The 15,802-nt window shown below is 58.5% G+C and overlaps 3 protein-coding genes across 8 annotated transcripts; 2 read left to right on the top strand and 1 right to left on the bottom strand.

The window, feature by feature from the left end:
- Nucleotides 1-69: 69 nt before the first annotated feature.
- Nucleotides 70-6,835, top strand: LOC147198719 (uncharacterized). 3 transcript variants are annotated; one of them, XM_086121448.1, is made up of 4 exons: nucleotides 70-214; nucleotides 1,318-1,923; nucleotides 3,743-4,058; nucleotides 5,231-6,835. In XM_086121448.1, exons 2-4 carry the CDS (start codon nucleotides 1,340-1,342, stop codon nucleotides 5,720-5,722), a joined length of 1,392 nt encoding a protein of 463 aa, XP_085977574.1. In that variant the 5' UTR covers nucleotides 70-214; nucleotides 1,318-1,339; the 3' UTR covers nucleotides 5,723-6,835. The 3 variants fall into 3 exon arrangements, with proteins under 3 accessions (XP_085977574.1, XP_085977575.1, XP_085977573.1); XM_086121449.1 differs by having other exon boundaries at nucleotides 138-271; XM_086121447.1 differs by lacking the exon at nucleotides 70-214 and adding an exon at nucleotides 410-581.
- A 582-nt stretch (nucleotides 6,836-7,417) lies between these two features.
- Nucleotides 7,418-10,093, bottom strand: prph2b (peripherin 2b (retinal degeneration, slow)). Its single transcript, XM_086121450.1, has 3 exons — nucleotides 9,317-10,093; nucleotides 8,364-8,610; nucleotides 7,418-8,049 (listed from the first exon to the last, which is right to left on the bottom strand). Exons 1-3 carry the CDS (start codon nucleotides 9,895-9,897, stop codon nucleotides 7,852-7,854), a joined length of 1,026 nt encoding a protein of 341 aa, XP_085977576.1. The 5' UTR covers nucleotides 9,898-10,093; the 3' UTR covers nucleotides 7,418-7,851.
- Nucleotides 10,094-11,717: 1,624 nt separating this feature from the next.
- On the top strand, nucleotides 11,718-15,481 carry tspan14 (tetraspanin 14). Of its 4 annotated transcripts, none has more exons than XM_086122134.1 (9): nucleotides 11,718-12,102; nucleotides 13,193-13,273; nucleotides 13,440-13,490; nucleotides 13,553-13,699; nucleotides 13,909-14,079; nucleotides 14,139-14,264; nucleotides 14,339-14,389; nucleotides 14,570-14,683; nucleotides 15,126-15,481. In XM_086122134.1, the coding sequence occupies exons 2-9, from the start codon at nucleotides 13,193-13,195 to the stop codon at nucleotides 15,189-15,191; spliced, it is 807 nt and encodes a 268-aa protein (XP_085978260.1). In that variant the 5' UTR covers nucleotides 11,718-12,102; the 3' UTR covers nucleotides 15,192-15,481. The 4 variants fall into 4 exon arrangements, with proteins under 4 accessions (XP_085978260.1, XP_085978261.1, XP_085978263.1 ...); XM_086122135.1 differs by lacking the exon at nucleotides 11,718-12,102 and adding an exon at nucleotides 12,113-12,604; XM_086122133.1 differs by lacking the exon at nucleotides 11,718-12,102 and having other exon boundaries at nucleotides 13,041-13,273.
- Nucleotides 15,482-15,802: the final 321 nt, after the last annotated feature.

Below are 15,802 nucleotides of genomic sequence, written 5' to 3'. Positions count from 1 at the left end.
ATGAACCGCGAGGTTTGACGGGTGTCAAATGGAAGCCATGGACGACGGTTGCCCAAAAGTCATGTTCCTCATCGTCCCGCGATTGGTTGGAAAGCGGCCTATGTGACGTATTTACGTCGACCATGTGAGGTGGACGCGAGTGCCATCTGCTTCTCAACCAACACGAAAAAGTCCGAGCTGTTTCTCGGTTGCTGTCAGTCGACTTTGGTTTGAGGTGGGCCATTTTCAGCCAATCAGAGAGCCCGTTCCATCGAGTGCAGAGCCGATGAACGTATGTTGTCCACTTCCGGTCAGGCCAATGTTCGCTTGGCGCGCTCAGTCTGCGACCAGTCACAACATGAACGAGTTTCTAGTCGCCTCCGCACGTCTGTCTTATTTTCACGTATTGGTCGCGTGCGTTCTAGCTACGATGTGCACGCTTCCGACCGGAGGTGTCGCTTTTACTATGAAGGAGCGCTTCCGTTGCCGGGAACCATTTAATCGTTTCCCACAATGCTTTGTGTCCACGTCCGCTTCTTCCTGTTTATTGTGAGCGTCTCCGCCGGCAACCTCGGGCTTCTCATTTGACGTATTCCTACTCGGTGAGTTCCCGAAACGCCAAAGTTCGTCGCGGTGAACCGGCGCGCCGCTCCGGTCGTCTTTTGCGCTCGCTTGACGAGCCGCCACGAACCAGAAATGGTGGCGGCGGCGGCGGCGGCGGTGGTGGGGAGGCGGGGGGATCCTTCCGCCGTTTTCCTCGTCGCTGCCGCCGAGCCCGGCAGAGCCCTGGAACTTCATTGAGAAAGGGGACCTTTTGCGCGCGCCTTTCGCGACGGTGACAACGCCGACGTTTGCGACGCGCGCGAACTCTCGGTAGGAATTCGAGCGCGTTTCCCGAACGTTCGGCGCTCGAGCTCGCCGCGAATAAGTTGGCGATGAGAGCGATTTGAATAATGGATGCGGCGCTCTCGCAGCCTGCCTGCTTTATGGTGACGTCACGGCGAGCCGCGATCACTTCGTCCTCGAATGCTTCTCGACGCAACTTGATGACAAGCGATGTCGTTTGGCCTCCGTTTGGCCCTCACCTGCCTCGTCCGAGCGCGAACAACGCGACAAAGGTCTCGGGCCGGAAAGCTTTCAGAAGCCGGCGGCCCTAGAAACGAGAGCCGATTTCATCCGAAGCTCGCGAAGGCCGAGGAAACGCAAACGCTCCAAAGATCTCTTCGTGTGGCAAACGCGAGAGGGGAGCCCTCGTCCGCGGGGCTGCGGCGACCGCCGTCCGCTCAGCGTTCGTCCGATATGTCCGCCTCCCTTGAAATTGCGCCGTCTGGCTTCCAGCCGCTGGGATCGCCGCCTGACGATGGACGACTCCGAGGCGCAGCTGACCGCGTCGGAGGCGGACGCCCTGGGCGCGGACTTCATCACGGTGGAGTTGGACACGCAGCCCATCGAGTATGTGGTCAAGTGGGCCGAGGTGGGCTCCAAGTTCACCATCTCGTGCGTCAAGAAGGACTCGGACGACCCGTCGGAGCTGAGCGGCGAGCAGCTCAAGATCGAGACGGACGAGGCCTTCTTCGCGCCCTACGAGGAGGTGTACCCTTGCGAGGTGACCGAGCAGAGCGTGGAGATCAAGATGGAGTCGGACGACGACGACGACGACGACGACGACGAGCGCCACCAGATCCTGGTGGAGGTGGGCGGCCAGCCGGACGGCGAGGCCGACTCGGACCGCGCCGATCCCGAGCCCGACGAGCGGCGCTATCGCTGCGGCTACTGTGGTAAATGCTACAGCCACGCCTCCAGCCTGTACCGCCACCAGCAAACGCACGCCGCCAAGATGGCGGCCGCCCCCGCCTCGGCCGCCGCCAAACGCGCCCCGGAGCCCGCGCGGCAGGACGCGCGCTACGCCTGCCAGCACTGCGGCATGACCTTCAAGGGCAGCAGGTCGGTCATCGCCTCCCGCGAGCCGGTCGCCGAGTCCGTCAATTCAGACTTCCTTCGGCGTTCGAGTCGATTGCAAAATCACTCTTCCGCCCCTTTGCCGCTGTTTCTTTCCTGCCGATTCACGAGGAGAGTAAAGCGAAGCGACGGCAATTGAGGAGATGACGTCGCACCGGGCGACCTTTCTCAAGTCGAGCGACCGCGAAAGCCACTCGGGGCCAACTCGTTTGACACAATTGGCCTTTTCCCTTTCTTGTGTCGAGACGAAGGCTTCGGACGCGTTGGAGAAGTTCTCTTGGGCCCGGGTTTTCCAAATCTATCGATTTTGATCAGTGAGATTCAAAAAAAAACCCCGCGCATGATGCGCTCCGACGATTTGAACGGGGAGAGCGCCGCATGCGTGGAGATTCCCCCTCCCAGGCACGATGAAAGAACGATGAAGAGCAGCCCCTTCCGCACGCGCGCCGGCGTTGCCCGCGTTTTTCCAAAGAGGAAAAATTGGTCAAGGTGAGGCAAGAAAAGAGTTTTCTCGCCGGCCGTCTGGGAAAGCGACACACGGCCTCCTTTTCGTCGACGGCCGCTCGCTCGGTCGTCGGCTGGCGATTGCGATTGCGTTCGCGTCGCGGTTGGCGGCGGACAAAAACAGCCCGTTTGTCTTTGCGCGTGGCGGCCTGAGCTTTCCGACAAGTTTTGCTTGAAAGCGGCCGGCCGGCGAAGCGAAATGATTCCCTTTGCGGGCGGCCCAACGGTTTCTTCCCTCTCGCCGGTCAGTTCTTGGAATTCCGCGGCGGCACTTTGCCAATCGACGCGTCTCTCCCTCTCGGCGGATTTGTCGCCGTCGCTTCGTCGCTCCGCGTCGGTGACGATCGCTCGACGGATCCGCGCTTCGCCGGCGTCGCCGCTCGTCCCTTCGCGTCGGGCTGGCCGACGAGACTCCGCAACGATGCGCGAACCGTGAAGGGAGGCTGGCGGGAGGCTCCGCGCGACTTGCGCGTTGTCGCGTCTTCCGCCGAGAAGCGCTTGCGGAGCGGCGGCTTTTGCGCATGACGGCGGATTGCGGCGCACGTTGTCGCTTTTCTTATTTTGGGTGGGCGCGGAGAAAAAAACCTCGATAGTGCGGCGCGCCGGGCGAGCGCTCGGCACCCCGCCTAGCGGGCCGGGCTCCCCCCCTGAGGAGAAGCGCCTCCGATAACGTGCGGATGAAAAAACAATTGAGAACGAGCGATATCGCCCGCTCGGGACGACTCGGATCGCCCGCCATTTTTTTTCCCACCCGAGAAGCACGTTGATTGCGTCTTGATTTTCCACGGTTGCGACGGCCTCTTCTTCAAGGATCGCTATTGGACGTTAAAAGAAAAGCATCTTTTGCTTCTGCGGCTCCTTATTTGCAAAAGTTCCAAGAAATGGTTTGGGGTCGATGCGTCGCCACCAACGTGAAGCGATGATGAAATCCCACTCCAAGCGTGTCCGTCCGTCCGTTTCGGCGCCGCTTATCCTCGCGGGGGGGGTGGGGGGGGCCGGAGCTTATCCCGGCTGACCACGGGCGAAAGGCGGATTCCGCCCCCGAAGCGCTCTCCGGCCAGTCGCGGGACACGCCCGGAGACCGCCGAGCGTTCGCACCCGCGCGCTCACCGAGTGCCGGATTTGAGATCGTGCAAAAGAAGCGGCGCTTTTTACTCCGGGAGAACTGCGACTCCCCGTCCGCTCGAGACCAAACCGGGAGCGGAATCCTCATCGCTCGATTTGAGAAAAGGTCCCGCTTCGGAAAGAGCCGCCCGACTCGCCTCTCGCCTGACGCCCCCCCGACTGGTTTGTGCTTCAGGATGCTGGGGAGTCACCTGCGGCTGCACGGCAAGAGGCGCATCCACCCGTGCAACATCTGCGGGAAGGAGTTCAACCACAGCTCCAGCCTGTCGCGACACCGCCTCATTCACAAGAAGGCCAAGGACGGCGCGCCGGGCCACGGCCACGCCCCGGCCGCGCCCGCCCGCTCGGCCCACCGGCCCTCGCTCAAGGGCAAGAAGGCCAAGCGGCGGAGGCAGCCGGCGGGCCCGCCCCACGTCGCCGATGACAAGTTCTACGCCTGCCCGCAGTGCGAGATGAGCTTCCGCACCTCCACGGCGCTCTCCAAGCATCAGGTGAGACGCCCGGCCGGCCTCGCGCCGTCTTTGCCGCTGGGAAACTTTCCACGGGACTCGGCGCGGCGGACGAGCGCTCCGTGCCGCCGCATTATGCTCCGTGCCCGCTCGGCGTCTCGCGGGGCTCCGGCGATCGGCTTTAAAAAAAAAAGGGGCTTCTTTTCAGCTACTTCGAAATCAAAGTTGGCTTCGTTGAAGAGCAGCAACTCTTTCCCCGAATGGCGCTAAATGACGTTTGCAACAACGACAAAAATAAATAATGGAGTTCGGATGAGAGCATTTCAAAAGAATCGAAAAAAAGTTGCGAGCGTCGGCGGCAGGAAGCTCTTCTCAATCCAGCTGTACTTGCTGAAGTGCCTCCATTTGTTCCGGTTGTCATTGCCAGCGGTCGGACGTTTCAATGCCACTCTTCAATATTCTTGGGAAGAAAAAGGGATTTGCTTGGAAAATGCGAGACGACCGTTCATGAGAGCTTGCGGGACCCAAAAGCGCCTTCTCGGGACGGCCGTCGCGTTGCGAGTGCCGTTGAAGTAAGAAAGTCGAGGCCCGAGACGTCCGCAGCAAACCTTTGACGCGATGGACTTGCGGCACAAATACTTTGAAAGAACTTGACGCCGAGCGGATTTTTTAGTTCGGCGGGGGTGAGGGGGGGGGGGGGGTCGTCACCTCCAAAACGGTCTTGGCGATAACACGTCCGATGCGGCCCCGCTCGTCTCGACGTTTGAGGAATGACTGAACTCCAAAAGCAGGTGAGCCGTGATCGGTCGCCACCCGAGCCCGGCGTCACCGTCGTGCCCTTTTCGGTGGACGGCAAGCGGCGAACTGGCCGGCCCTCAAAAGTAGCTGCGATTCCTGCCGCGTATTCGGCGGGATCCCCCGTTGAGGCCGGCGGGGCCGCAGAACAAATTACCCACGAGACGATTTCGTGTCGGGGGGGGGGGGGGGTGAATGTCGACAAGCGCGGTTCAGACGCACCTCACCTTTGCGCCGGTGCAAAAAGCGAGGCCGGAGCCCCGCTCCGACCTCGGAAAGAAAAGGCGGCCGCTCGGTCGAGGCGGCGCCGGACGTGACCGACTCCCCGATCCCTTTTGCGTGCGATTCCCACGGAAAGTTTCCCCGGTGGTCCGCCGAAGAATTGGCCGTAAGTGTCGGGCGACTTTGCGACCTCGCAGGTGACGCACGTGAAGGAGCTTCTGGACAGCTACGCGCAACCCGGCAAGGAGAACGTGGCCGAGAGCTCGTCGGACCTGAAGATCCGCCTCAAGCTGTGCTCGCGTGACAAGCCCAACTTCTACACGCTGTGCAAAAAGAACCGGCGCCGCCGCCGCCACGGCCGCGCCAAGCCCGGCCCCGTCGCCGTTGAGGACGAGGACGAAGACGAGGAGGACGCCGGCGCCGCCGCCCCGCGGGCCCACGGCTGCGGTCTTTGCGGAAAACGTTTCAGCCACACCTCCAGCCTGGTGCGCCATCAGCTGAGCCACCAGGCGGCGGCGGCGGACGGCGGCAAGCGAGCCAAGGCCAAGAGCAAGACCTTCACCTGCGCCGCCTGCAACAAGACCTTCATGCACTCGTCCAGTTTCTCGCGCCACAAGAAGGCGCACCTGGGCGCCGCCAAGAGGGCCGTCCTCGACGAGACGGCCCCCATCGAGTCGGACTCCGACTGAGTCCGCTCGGGCGCGACGGCAAGTGTACATAGCAGACGTGGTCAGAAGGCCGTCCGCCCGCCCGCGCCCCCCCTTCCCGTCCCGGGAAGAACAGGACCTTCCGCCGGAACCTTTTTGTCTCTGCGAGATGAGCGAATTCGGGGCGAGGGAAGTCGGGTTCCTCGTTTTCGCCGCCTCCCGACTCCGACGCGGCCCGTTCGCATCGTCGTCGAGCCCCGGAGAGGCGTCGAAGCGGGCGCGTCGGGGTCGGCGGGGAGCCAAAGCGGGCGGGAGACGGCTCTCGAGGAACCCGACTTCCCGAGCCCCGATCTCATCGGACGTGTTCGCGCTCCTCATCTGCCCGCCGCCTCCTCCTCGCTTGTTGCGTTTGTCGAGTCCCACGTCGCGGTATGCATGCAGCCGCTCGGCCGTCTTTGTAGTTTTGAACGCGGGGGGGGCGGCCGGCCGGCGTCTTTGATGACGTCAAAGCGATTTCAATGTCATTTGAGCGAGTTGAGAGCCTTCCCTCGTCGTTCCCGTGGCAACGCCGGCATCGTCGCCATCGGCGGCGGCAAAGGGCAAAACTCCGCTTCCGTCGCTTCCTCGCGTTTGAGGAAAAGCTTTGGCTTTTTATCGGTCCGGCTGCGACGGCGACCGAGGCGCGGCGTCTCGACGACGTTGACAATTCCGCCAGACGTCCTGACTGAGTTTGTTTGGAAAAGAGAAAAAACAAAATGCTTGTCCTTCACCTTTAGCCTCCATGTTGTATCGCATCGGTGTCGTGTTTGCTAATTAGCACAAAGCCTTGACGTGTTCATTTTGTAATAAATCTGGAAAACGAGGCCTTACTCTTCTCAAGTGTGTGCGCGTCTGTCTACGAATGATTGACACGTGCTTTGGGCCCCGGATACAAGCGCGACGGTCTCCGATTGGCTTTCGCTGCGGCAAGTTGCGGAATAATTGCAAATCCAATCGGAGGCATAAGATGGGGTCAGTTTAAGAGTCGTTGACTCGCGCGGTTTTAACATGCATGGCAAAAAGTGTTGCTTTTACTCTCCCTTTAAAGTGGTTTGGGAGCAAAGTGTGTGTTCTGTGTTTGCCGTGAATTGTAAATAAAGGCAATTGGAATGACAATCCCGAGGCCCGTGCTGTACCGCGTTTCAAAAGGGATTTGAACACGAGGGCAAATATCCCCAAATTTCAAGCCATCCTTTGTTTGCTAATCGCAAAGCTCGTCGCCGATTGACAAATGTGGTGACATGCAAACAATTTCTACCTCCAGTTCCTTTTGTAGAACTCTCAGTCCGTACCAGGAATGGATCCCTTCTCTCTCTCTATATATATATATACTGTGTGTGTGTGTGTGTGTATATATATTGTGTATATATATATATATTTTTGCTTGGTTACCTTTTGCGGACATTGAAACAACGTCATGCCTCCGTCGATATGACTGACAGCTGCTTGTCCCGCCTCCCCGACAAACCCGCGCGGCTCGCCCAAACGTTGACGGAAGCGCGCGACAATTGGCCAGGGTCCGGCCGGTGACGGACTCGTGGCGTGACGTCAAGACCCAGAACGGCGTTCATCCGGTTTTCCGACAGCGCGACCGCCGCGAACGACAACTCGGCGCGTCCTTTGCCGAGGCCGTGACTGGACGTGGCGCGCGCACTCGGTCGCCGGCGCGAGCGGGCAAAGCAAAGGTGGCCGAGGCACTTGCGTGTCAATCGTAATCTCTTTATGTCTTGGGGGACTAAAATCTCTGGGAGACGACACCACAAATGTTAGAAGGAACAAAGAACCAATTGAAACTTGAAAACGTCTACACATGAAACTTGCTCGTGTGGGTGTGTGCGCTGCGGAAGTTTGGAAAGGTTCCATGTCAACTGTAAGAACGACCGAACATGATTTTATGTTCGTCTATTACGTTTGTGAAGTGCTTATTTACAGAGCGTGTCTGAGAGAGAGGGGGGGGGGGGGGGTGTATGTGTAGCATGTACGACTGCGTGTGTGTGTGTGTCACTACAAAAGTTAAAAAAAACACGATTCCGTGTTGTATAAGAAGTGAAGATGATGTTGGGTGGCACCACGTTTGTGACGTGTTTCTTTCCAGTGCGCGTTAGTGAGCGAGGGAGGGCGCTCGCTGCGTCTCAGGCTTGGGCTTCCTGGTCGCCCTCCTGGACATGGTTGGACTTGCCCAGCGTCTTGATTTTGCCCAGCGTCTCCACCAGCGTCTCTTTGACACTCTTCTCCAGCAGCCAGCCTTCGCTCTCGCATTCCGGGTTCTCGGGGTCGCTCATGGTCTCCAGGGCGGTGCTCAGGTACTTCAGGCCTGCCATGTCTGCGCACTGCATTACGTGCGCGCACACACACACACACACACACACACACACACAGGTAATGGGGAACAAAGCGTTGAGAGAACAGCGCTGCATTGGACATTGTATCGGCTATCCGGTCACTGAAGGGGAGGCTTTTGTGTGCGGTGCATCGAGGCCATCGGGAAAGCTGATCTGGACACGGGAAGTGGGATTAAAGCTGCCAGAATAGTCGCTGATCCTCAGCAGGAGCCTTTTGATCCACTTGAACGTTTCCCGAACGACTTATCTCTCGATCGATGGAGAGATGGGCGCTGCGCTCGTTCGGACCGAGGCGGGCTCACCTGCAGCAGGACGGTGGCGGCGACGAGCGCGCCGGCGCCGGTCATCAGGCCGCTGAAGTAGGAGAAGAGGGCCTCGCGGCAGCCCCGCGTCCAAATGTTGAGTTCCTCGGCGCGGTGGTCGTAGTCGTAGTGGGCCGAGTTGTTGGTCAGGTGGTGCTGGATGCAAGGCCGAGGCGATCCCGGATTACAGCAGCTGAACGGGACGCTGTCCATCAGGAACTTGCCTTCCACGTTGCTCAGCACGCGACTGCAACGGAAAGGCCGGCGCACGTCATCGCTCGGCGCCGTCGCCGAAGCCGCGCGCGCGCGCGCGCGCGCGTTACTTTGGGCTTTCCGGTTCCATTTGAGGAACTTCATTTCCACCAAAGTAGCGCTTCGCCGCCATCTTTGGAAACCTTTGGGGGCGGACTGACAGGGCCCGACTCCCTTCGAGCGCCTCGCGCGGCTGCCGAAAACTCCTCGATCCGTATTTGTTCTCCGATCAATCGTGTCGGTCGGTCGCCAGCGTCCGTGCGATGTGACCGCACGCCTCGGCTTCAACAAAGGCGCGCTTGGTTTCGTGACGCGCGTGCCTTTGCCGGAGACGCTAAATCCGTTCTGGCGGTGGTGTGACACCAGCTCGTGTACAAGGCGGCCCTCGGCAGGTTCCCCCCGCTCCAACGCAAGCGGGTGTTTCCGTTTTCGGTCCAGGGCCGCCTGACGGCGCAGCCGGACGCCAGGCCCGAAGCGTGCGAGATCGCGGCGGGACGTCATTGACCTTGCCGTGTCGGAAAAGATCACGCGGCGGCAGGCGGATTAAAGGTTTAGCGAGAACTCTCTCTCGCCCGGTAATCCCCCTTCATCCTCAAGCGACCCGCTTCTCATTAGCCCCCGGACGTCGCGTACGCGATTCGCCGGCCGACGGCAAAAGAGGAAACGGCGGCGCGACGTTAGCTTTTGCGGCACTCGCTCACTCTTTGACTCGGCCGTCGCTCATGTCCAGGTAGCGGTTGCTGATCCACTGGACCTCGAACCAGTCCCGGAAGTTGACGTTCCCGCAGCAGCGGAACTCGATCTGCGTCAAGTCCAGGGTGCGCTTCATGTAGCAGCGGCCCGGCGTGTCGGTGTCCTTGTAGAAGCGGATGCTGCCGTCCAGGCCCCGGGACAGCGTCAGGTAGACGGCGAACTGCAGGAGGAAGCAGAGCAGCGCCAGCAGCAGCAGCAGCGCGTTGAAGGCGCAGCACAGCAGCAGGAACCTCCTCAGGCCGGGCTTCCACTTGGAGTACTTGAGCGGGTCCAGCGAGTCGTGGCACACCTTGCCGCCAAAGGCGTTGAGCGCGCAGGCCAGCAGCCCCGCCGGGATCAGCAGGTTGGGCAGCAGGTGGCTCTCGCGCTGCTCCATCAGCTCGCTGCGCTTGCGCAGCTCCACCTTGAAGAAGACGCCCAGGCCCGAGAGCAGCGCGCCGGCCAGGACCGACAGCCAGTAGAGGATCCACAGGCCCCGGGCCAGCTTGACCCGCTTCCGCGGGTCGAACTTGACGGGCATGAAGGGCATCTTGAGCGCGCGCTCCCGCCCGGCGGACCGAGCTCGCCGCTCGCTCGCAATTTGCCGCCGCCGCCTGCGTCAGGCCAGGCCGCGGTGGCCACGGGGGGCCGGGGGGGCTCCCATCGCGCACCGCCGCAGCTCACGAGTCCTCGGGCGCAAAGTCTTTGGCGCGGCTGCGATCCAGGCGCAAAGTGGCCCGCGCCGGCCCCTGAGCCCCCAAGCCAATTAGCTGAGCCCATCAACGGGCTTACGCTAATTGGGGGCGGGGCGGGGCGGGCCGTCATCACGCGCGGGAAAGCCGCCCGCCGCGGCTCTCTCTCCGCCTGCCGAGAGCTCTCAATCCTTCCGTCAAGCTCGGCGATTGACGCGGCAAAGGATCCTCGCTCGCTTTGACGCCGACGTTCGCCGACTCGCCAAAGACCGGCGAGGCTCCGGCGCTCGACTTGCAAAGTCGAGCCCTCCTTGTCGGGATTGATGAAGGACATTTTTTTTGGGGCCTTCGTAACTACAAAAAGGCAGATGTGCTTGGAAAATAAGCGCGCACGTCGCTCAAGTACTTTCACGCTAATTCCTTCTTTGCTCCGCGGCGTGTTTTGCGTGCAAATGTGAATGGCGAATTGCTTCGGTGATTTGAATGCAATCCATGTGTCGATTTGTTTTCTTTCATTGGAATACGCTGCCCACAATATCATTTTTTTTACTTCTTCCTACTCCCTTGAACATAATAACTGTGTTGAGTGATGACTGATTTCTCTTTCCTTTTTACTATTTACCTTATTTTCTGTCAAATTATTACTGTATATGTTTTATGTACAATAAACAAACCAAACCAAACGATACATCTCGTCTCCATCACACTCCGTGAGTGTGTGAAATTGTCGGCGTCCCACGTAAACGGCGGGGCAGTGGCGGTTCTGGGGGGGGGGGGCCAGTGCCCCTGTAGCACAGATTCTGGCCCCCCCTCCGAGCGCAGATTTCGCAGTCGTGCCGAGTCGCCGACGCGAAAGGTGGAACCAAAGTGCGTGATTTAACATTCTAGTCGGACCCTTTAGTGCGCTGCGCCACTTAAAAATGAGCGGGAAAATGAGAAGCAGTCCGCAGAGAAGGAAATTACCACCACACGAGTGCTATTTGCGTGTGTGTGTGTGTGTGCGCGTGTTTGTGTGCGCGTGTGTGTGCGCGCGTGTTTGTGTGTGTGTGCGCGCGTGTTTGTGTGTGTGTGTGCGCGCGTTTGTGTGTGTGTGTGTGTGCGTGTAACTTTTTTAGTCTCCCTTTTTATTTTAATTTTTATTTAACAGGATCAATATATAAGACAGGCGAGGGCCTTTTAAAATTTGGATAATGATATGCATGTAAAACATCTAGCTTCAGTGTATTTGCAATTTTTGTCCCCGGCAGGCTGGTACCATATCATCCCCTGGCTTGAATATTCTCAACGGACGTATTGTTACGTTTGCAGACATTTTAGCCCTCCTAATACTGTTTTTTTCTCATCACTGTAATGTTGGGTGTCTTGAAAGGCGCTTATAAATAAAATGTATTATTATTATTATTATTATGACTACAATTTCAAAGTCTGAAGAAATAAAAAGTCAAATAAGATTTCGAATCTGTCTTTTTAGCCCTGGGTTGAATGTGCCCCCCCCCCCCCCCCCATCAAAACCCCTGGCCCCAGCCCGGCCCCCTCATTGAAATTGATCCAGAACCGCCCCTGCGGCGGGGGCCGGTCCGGGTGAGGCTGCGCGGCCGCGGCCGGAGAGGCCTTTCCACCCATCCATCCACGCGGTGGCGCTAGTTGGCACCAAATGCCGACCGCCTTGCCCGCACCTCCGGCGAGAGCAAGAAGCCGCTCGCGGCCAATTTGGGCTTTTTTATCCCAATCGTTTTTGTTGAGGATGTGATCGAGAGATTTCTCGTTTGTTAACCGCCATAAGCTCGAAGAAGAAGTTTGATCGAGAGCGCCCGTTTGTCGCTCTCCTCGCGATTTGCGCTCGTCAACCGCCGCTCTTCTGTTGAGCTTCTTTCGGCAACACTTCCTGCCGACGAGTTCCTCAAACTTTTCGGGAGGCGGAGGAAACTCTCAAAAACAACATAAGTCCCCCCCCCCAAAAAAAACCCAAAACCAAACACAAACAAACAAACCCAGAAGACTTTCTCGCCGTCGTCTTGACAGCAAAAGCCAAACGTTTGCACAGTTGTTACTCGGAACCGGAGGTGAGTTGGACCACGTTTTGTGCCCTTTCCTTGACGTACTTGTTCGGAGCTAGCTTGCTAAGGTTAGCTGCTTCCGGTGAGCTACAAACAAAGTCGGCTCGATCAGAATAATTGTCCACTCATCCTCATCATAAGTTGGATTTGTCTCGCGCCGCTGCACAATAGACGAGCCGCGGTTCTTCTTCATTTGAAATGGCTGTTTGTTTTATTTCCGTTTGGTTTGGACAAATGTCACGACGACAAAACTCGTGGCCAAAAGTTGTCGTCACGGAAAGAAAGAAAGACGGAAAGGAGAGAGAGAGAGAGAGAGAGAGAACGAGGTGCCCGGCGCATTCTTGCCGCGGATCTCGACACCGAGTCAAGTCAATTCGGGGGCCAGACTTTGGAATCGGCAAGGTCGATGCGTCATCAAATTGAAATTCAGTTTCATGATCTTCAAGTGTTCCCTTTCATTCTTGTTGAATAGTTACAAGCCAGGACAGAATTTGGAGAACGTTTCCTGGTAAAGAGCAAATACTATGCATGCATTTTCTCAAGCGCTTTCTCTCCTCGCGAGGGTCGCGGGGCGTGCTGGATGGAGCCTATCCCAGCTGTAGTTTTTCCCCAAACATTGTCACGTATGGATTTTTTTTCTTCTTCAAATGCACAGCACCCCCCCCCCCGGCCCCCGCGTAGTGTTTTCAAAATGCAATACAAAAATTCGATTTAAAAAAAGTCCCCCTTCATTGCAATTCTTTTCTGGATTTTAAACTTCAACGAGTTGTTGAAGATGTTCGCTCCACAACAAATATTCTTCAGCGCAAGCACTTCTTTGTCTCGCGCGAGGTGTGTTCAGGGAATACAAGGCAAAAAGAAAACCAGTTCTCCCCTTCAGTGCGCTTCTTTTCCGGTGTCAACTGAAAAATGAAGGGGGGGGGGGAGGCTGGGAGGGAGGTGCCGTTTGCAGTTTCCGGTGAGATGGGGGTGGGGGGGATTCGAGTCCGCTCCCGCGCCAAATCTTCACCGCCAATCTTTGTCAACGCCGAGTTTCTACCTTCACCAAACCTTTGGGCTCTGAATCCTTTTTTGCCGCTAAATGTTTGTATTGCAGATGTATTATTATCGCTATGACAACGCCGAGGTCAGCTGCTGCTACAAATACCTCATGTTTACGTACAACGTCACCTTTTGGGTGAGTTTCTCCTTCCTCTTCTCACGGGCGCCGCAAGTGCCGTCACGCACGTTCTGTTGGGCTTCAGGCGGTCCTGCCCACAGACATCCGTGAAAGCGCCGCACGCGAACGCCACCGCTCAAGCTAAGCGAAGCTCGCGCCGTGCGCGTGCGTGTGTGTGTTGCAGCTGGCCGGCGTGGTCTTCATCGCGGTGGCCTTTTGGGCGTGGAGTGAAAAGGTGAAAGGCCAAAGCCAAGCCGGGCCGCGGGCGGCGCTCAGCCTTTCGTCTTTGTTCCTCAGGGGGTCCTGCTGGACCTGGCGCAGGTGACCCGTCTGCGAGGTTTGGACCCGGTGTGGTTGCTGCTGCTGGTGGGCGCCGTCACCTTCGTCCTGGGCTTCGCCGGATGCGTGGGAGCGCTCCGAGAAAACATCTGCCTGCTCAAGTTTGTACGTGCGAACGGAGTCGCGGGAAGGCCGACGCGACGTAGGACGTAGCCGCGGCGACCTTTGCGCCCTCGCGAGCCGGGCCGGCGGCGAGGCGCCGAGGCGTGCCGGACGGGCAAACGCCCCCCCCCGGCGCCAAAGGACCGTTCGCGGCCGCGCCTGTCGTACGCGTTCCAAATGATTGCGTTGTGTTTTGGGTGCCCGGCGGCCAGTTTTGCGGCACGATCGGCTTGATCTTCCTGGCGGAGCTGGCGGTGGCCGCGCTGGCCGTGCTTTTCCAGAGCCAGGTGCGAGAATGGATCAACGGCTTCTTCCTGGCCAACGTCAAAGCGTACCGAGACGACATCGACCTGCAGAACCTGATCGACTCGCTGCAGAGGACGGTGAGCCCGCCGCCGCGCGCCGGCGCCCGCCCGCCGCGCGTGAACTGCCGTCTTTGCAGAACCGGTGCTGCGGCGCGCGGCGTCCCGACGACTGGGACGTCAACGTTTACTTCAGCTGCAACGGAACGCATCGGAGCAGGGAGAAGTGCGGCGTTCCGTTCTCCTGCTGCGTCGCCGACCCCGCCGTGAGTGGGCCCGCCCGCCGCCCGCCGCGCCGGCTCGCCTTTGACTCAAGCGTGCGCGCTCGTGTGCTCTCCAGGACTCGGTGTTGAATACGCAGTGCGGCTACGACGTGAGAACGAAAGCCAAGGTGAGGCCCGCGACGCTTCTCGCGGCTCGGCTTTGGCCGCGCCTTCGGCCTGCGTTCTCGCGCTCGGCGCGTGACGAGAGGCCGAAGGTCGTCCGTCTTCCGAGACCGGCGCGACGGAAAATGGCTTCCCGTTTTGTTGACCTTTGCGGCCGTTCCGTCAAATGTTGTGGCGGATTTCAGGCCGAGTGGCCGGATCACATTTATGTGAAAGGCTGCATTGCCGCGCTGGAAGACTGGTTACCCGCAAATCTTTACACGCTGGCCATCGTCTTTGTCGTCATCTCGCTGCTGCAGGTGCGAGCGTCGCAAAGTCAACCTTTTGTCTGTCTGTGTTTGTGTTAAAACGCGCACACACACACACACCTACACAGTGTTCGCCCCCCTTTGAAAATCCACATTTTTTCCCCATTCTTTAAGCTCATCAATCACAATCTGTCCACGCCCCCAAATCCTGTCGATAGAAGCCCTCTCTGACAAAAGGAAGAAAGAGTTTGGCCCCATTTTCTCGAGAGTGACCAGACCAAAGTTGAACTTTCTGGAAGGCTCCGCCGAGCCGGCCTAAATGTAACACAGCATTTCAGAAATGCCAAACCGTGCAAATTGATGTTCACTTGAGCTGTGTGTGCGTGTGTGCGGACCAAAGCCTCTGAAAGTCAAACACTCGGTGGTCACAAGAAACAAGTGAAAAATGTCTCCAAAAGTGGTCTTGAGTGCTCTAAGGTGTGCTGTCCGTCAGATGGTGGGCATCTACCTGGCCAGGTCGCTCATCTCCGACATTCAAAAGGTCCGATCCTCTTACTGATGGCGGCGGCGGCGGCGGCGGCTCGTTCTCCCCCGCGAGCTGGACGGCGATGACCGCTCGAGCCTTTTAGCGCCTTCTCGCCGCCGACAGTCGAGCCGCAGCCGTCGCGGCGACAGACTGAAGTCACGTGACCCAAAAAGCCGACCGAGATCACTCGGCTGCGCGGCGCCCTCCCGAGCGAGGCGAAGGGCCGGCGTGAGCCGTCGGTTTGACGCACTGGATTCCCGAAGCTCCGCCCTGTGGCTCAATGTGAACCATTTGCGCAGATTAAAGCGACTTTTTCGATGCGCTTTCTGCTTCCGAGTAAAGTCTCGTTGCCCGCAAAGCATCGCGCCGTGACTCGGGACGGAGCGCGATCCGAATCTCGCCGTATGATACGCGCACCTCAATCATATAACATCTCCGTAAGAAACGGGCTCGGCCGATCGTTTTATTGTCGCGTGTTGGGCGTCGTCACGGTGTCGTGCCGCGTTGGGCCGAACGCTTTGTTTTGAACGCAAATGCGCCGCTTTGAATGCTGAAATATGAAGACATCGCGGCAGTTATTTCGCATTTCCGTTTTTGTTACATTCCTCGCTGTGGGAGGAGGCGGGCTTATTTTCTCTTTGTGT

The sequence above is a fragment of the Hippocampus guttulatus genome, chromosome 10, assembly GCF_054856545.1.
Source record: "Hippocampus guttulatus isolate MCC_2025c chromosome 10, RoL_Hgut_1.0, whole genome shotgun sequence".
In the NCBI taxonomy this organism is placed as follows: Eukaryota; Metazoa; Chordata; class Actinopteri; order Syngnathiformes; family Syngnathidae; genus Hippocampus; species Hippocampus guttulatus.
Note: the sequence above shows the minus strand (reverse complement) of the source record. Positions and strands in the feature narration are given on the sequence as shown.

Bases quoted from the DNA above. Each gene is read 5' to 3' on its own strand.
- tspan14 (XM_086122133.1), top strand. From the start codon at position 13,178: ATGTTTGTATTGCAGATGTATTATTATCGCTATGACAACGCCGAGGTC. The intron at 13,700-13,908 runs GTACGTGCGAAC...CCCGGCGGCCAG, and splicing joins ACATCTGCCTGCTCAAGTTT to TTTTGCGGCACGATCGGCTT. The intron at 14,080-14,138 runs GTGAGCCCGCCG...CCGTCTTTGCAG, and splicing joins TCGACTCGCTGCAGAGGACG to AACCGGTGCTGCGGCGCGCG.
- LOC147198719 (XM_086121448.1), top strand. From the start codon at position 1,340: ATGGACGACTCCGAGGCGCAGCTGACCGCGTCGGAGGCGGACGCCCTG. The intron at 1,924-3,742 runs GTCGGTCATCGC...TTTGTGCTTCAG, and splicing joins ATGACCTTCAAGGGCAGCAG to GATGCTGGGGAGTCACCTGC. The intron at 4,059-5,230 runs GTGAGACGCCCG...GCGACCTCGCAG, and splicing joins CGGCGCTCTCCAAGCATCAG to GTGACGCACGTGAAGGAGCT.
- prph2b (XM_086121450.1), bottom strand. From the start codon at position 9,897: ATGCCCTTCATGCCCGTCAAGTTCGACCCGCGGAAGCGGGTCAAGCTG. The intron at 8,611-9,316 runs GTGAGCGAGTGC...TTTCCGTTGCAG, and splicing joins AGCGACGGCCGAGTCAAAGA to TCGCGTGCTGAGCAACGTGG. The intron at 8,050-8,363 runs GTGAGCCCGCCT...CACGTAATGCAG, and splicing joins CCGCCACCGTCCTGCTGCAG to TGCGCAGACATGGCAGGCCT.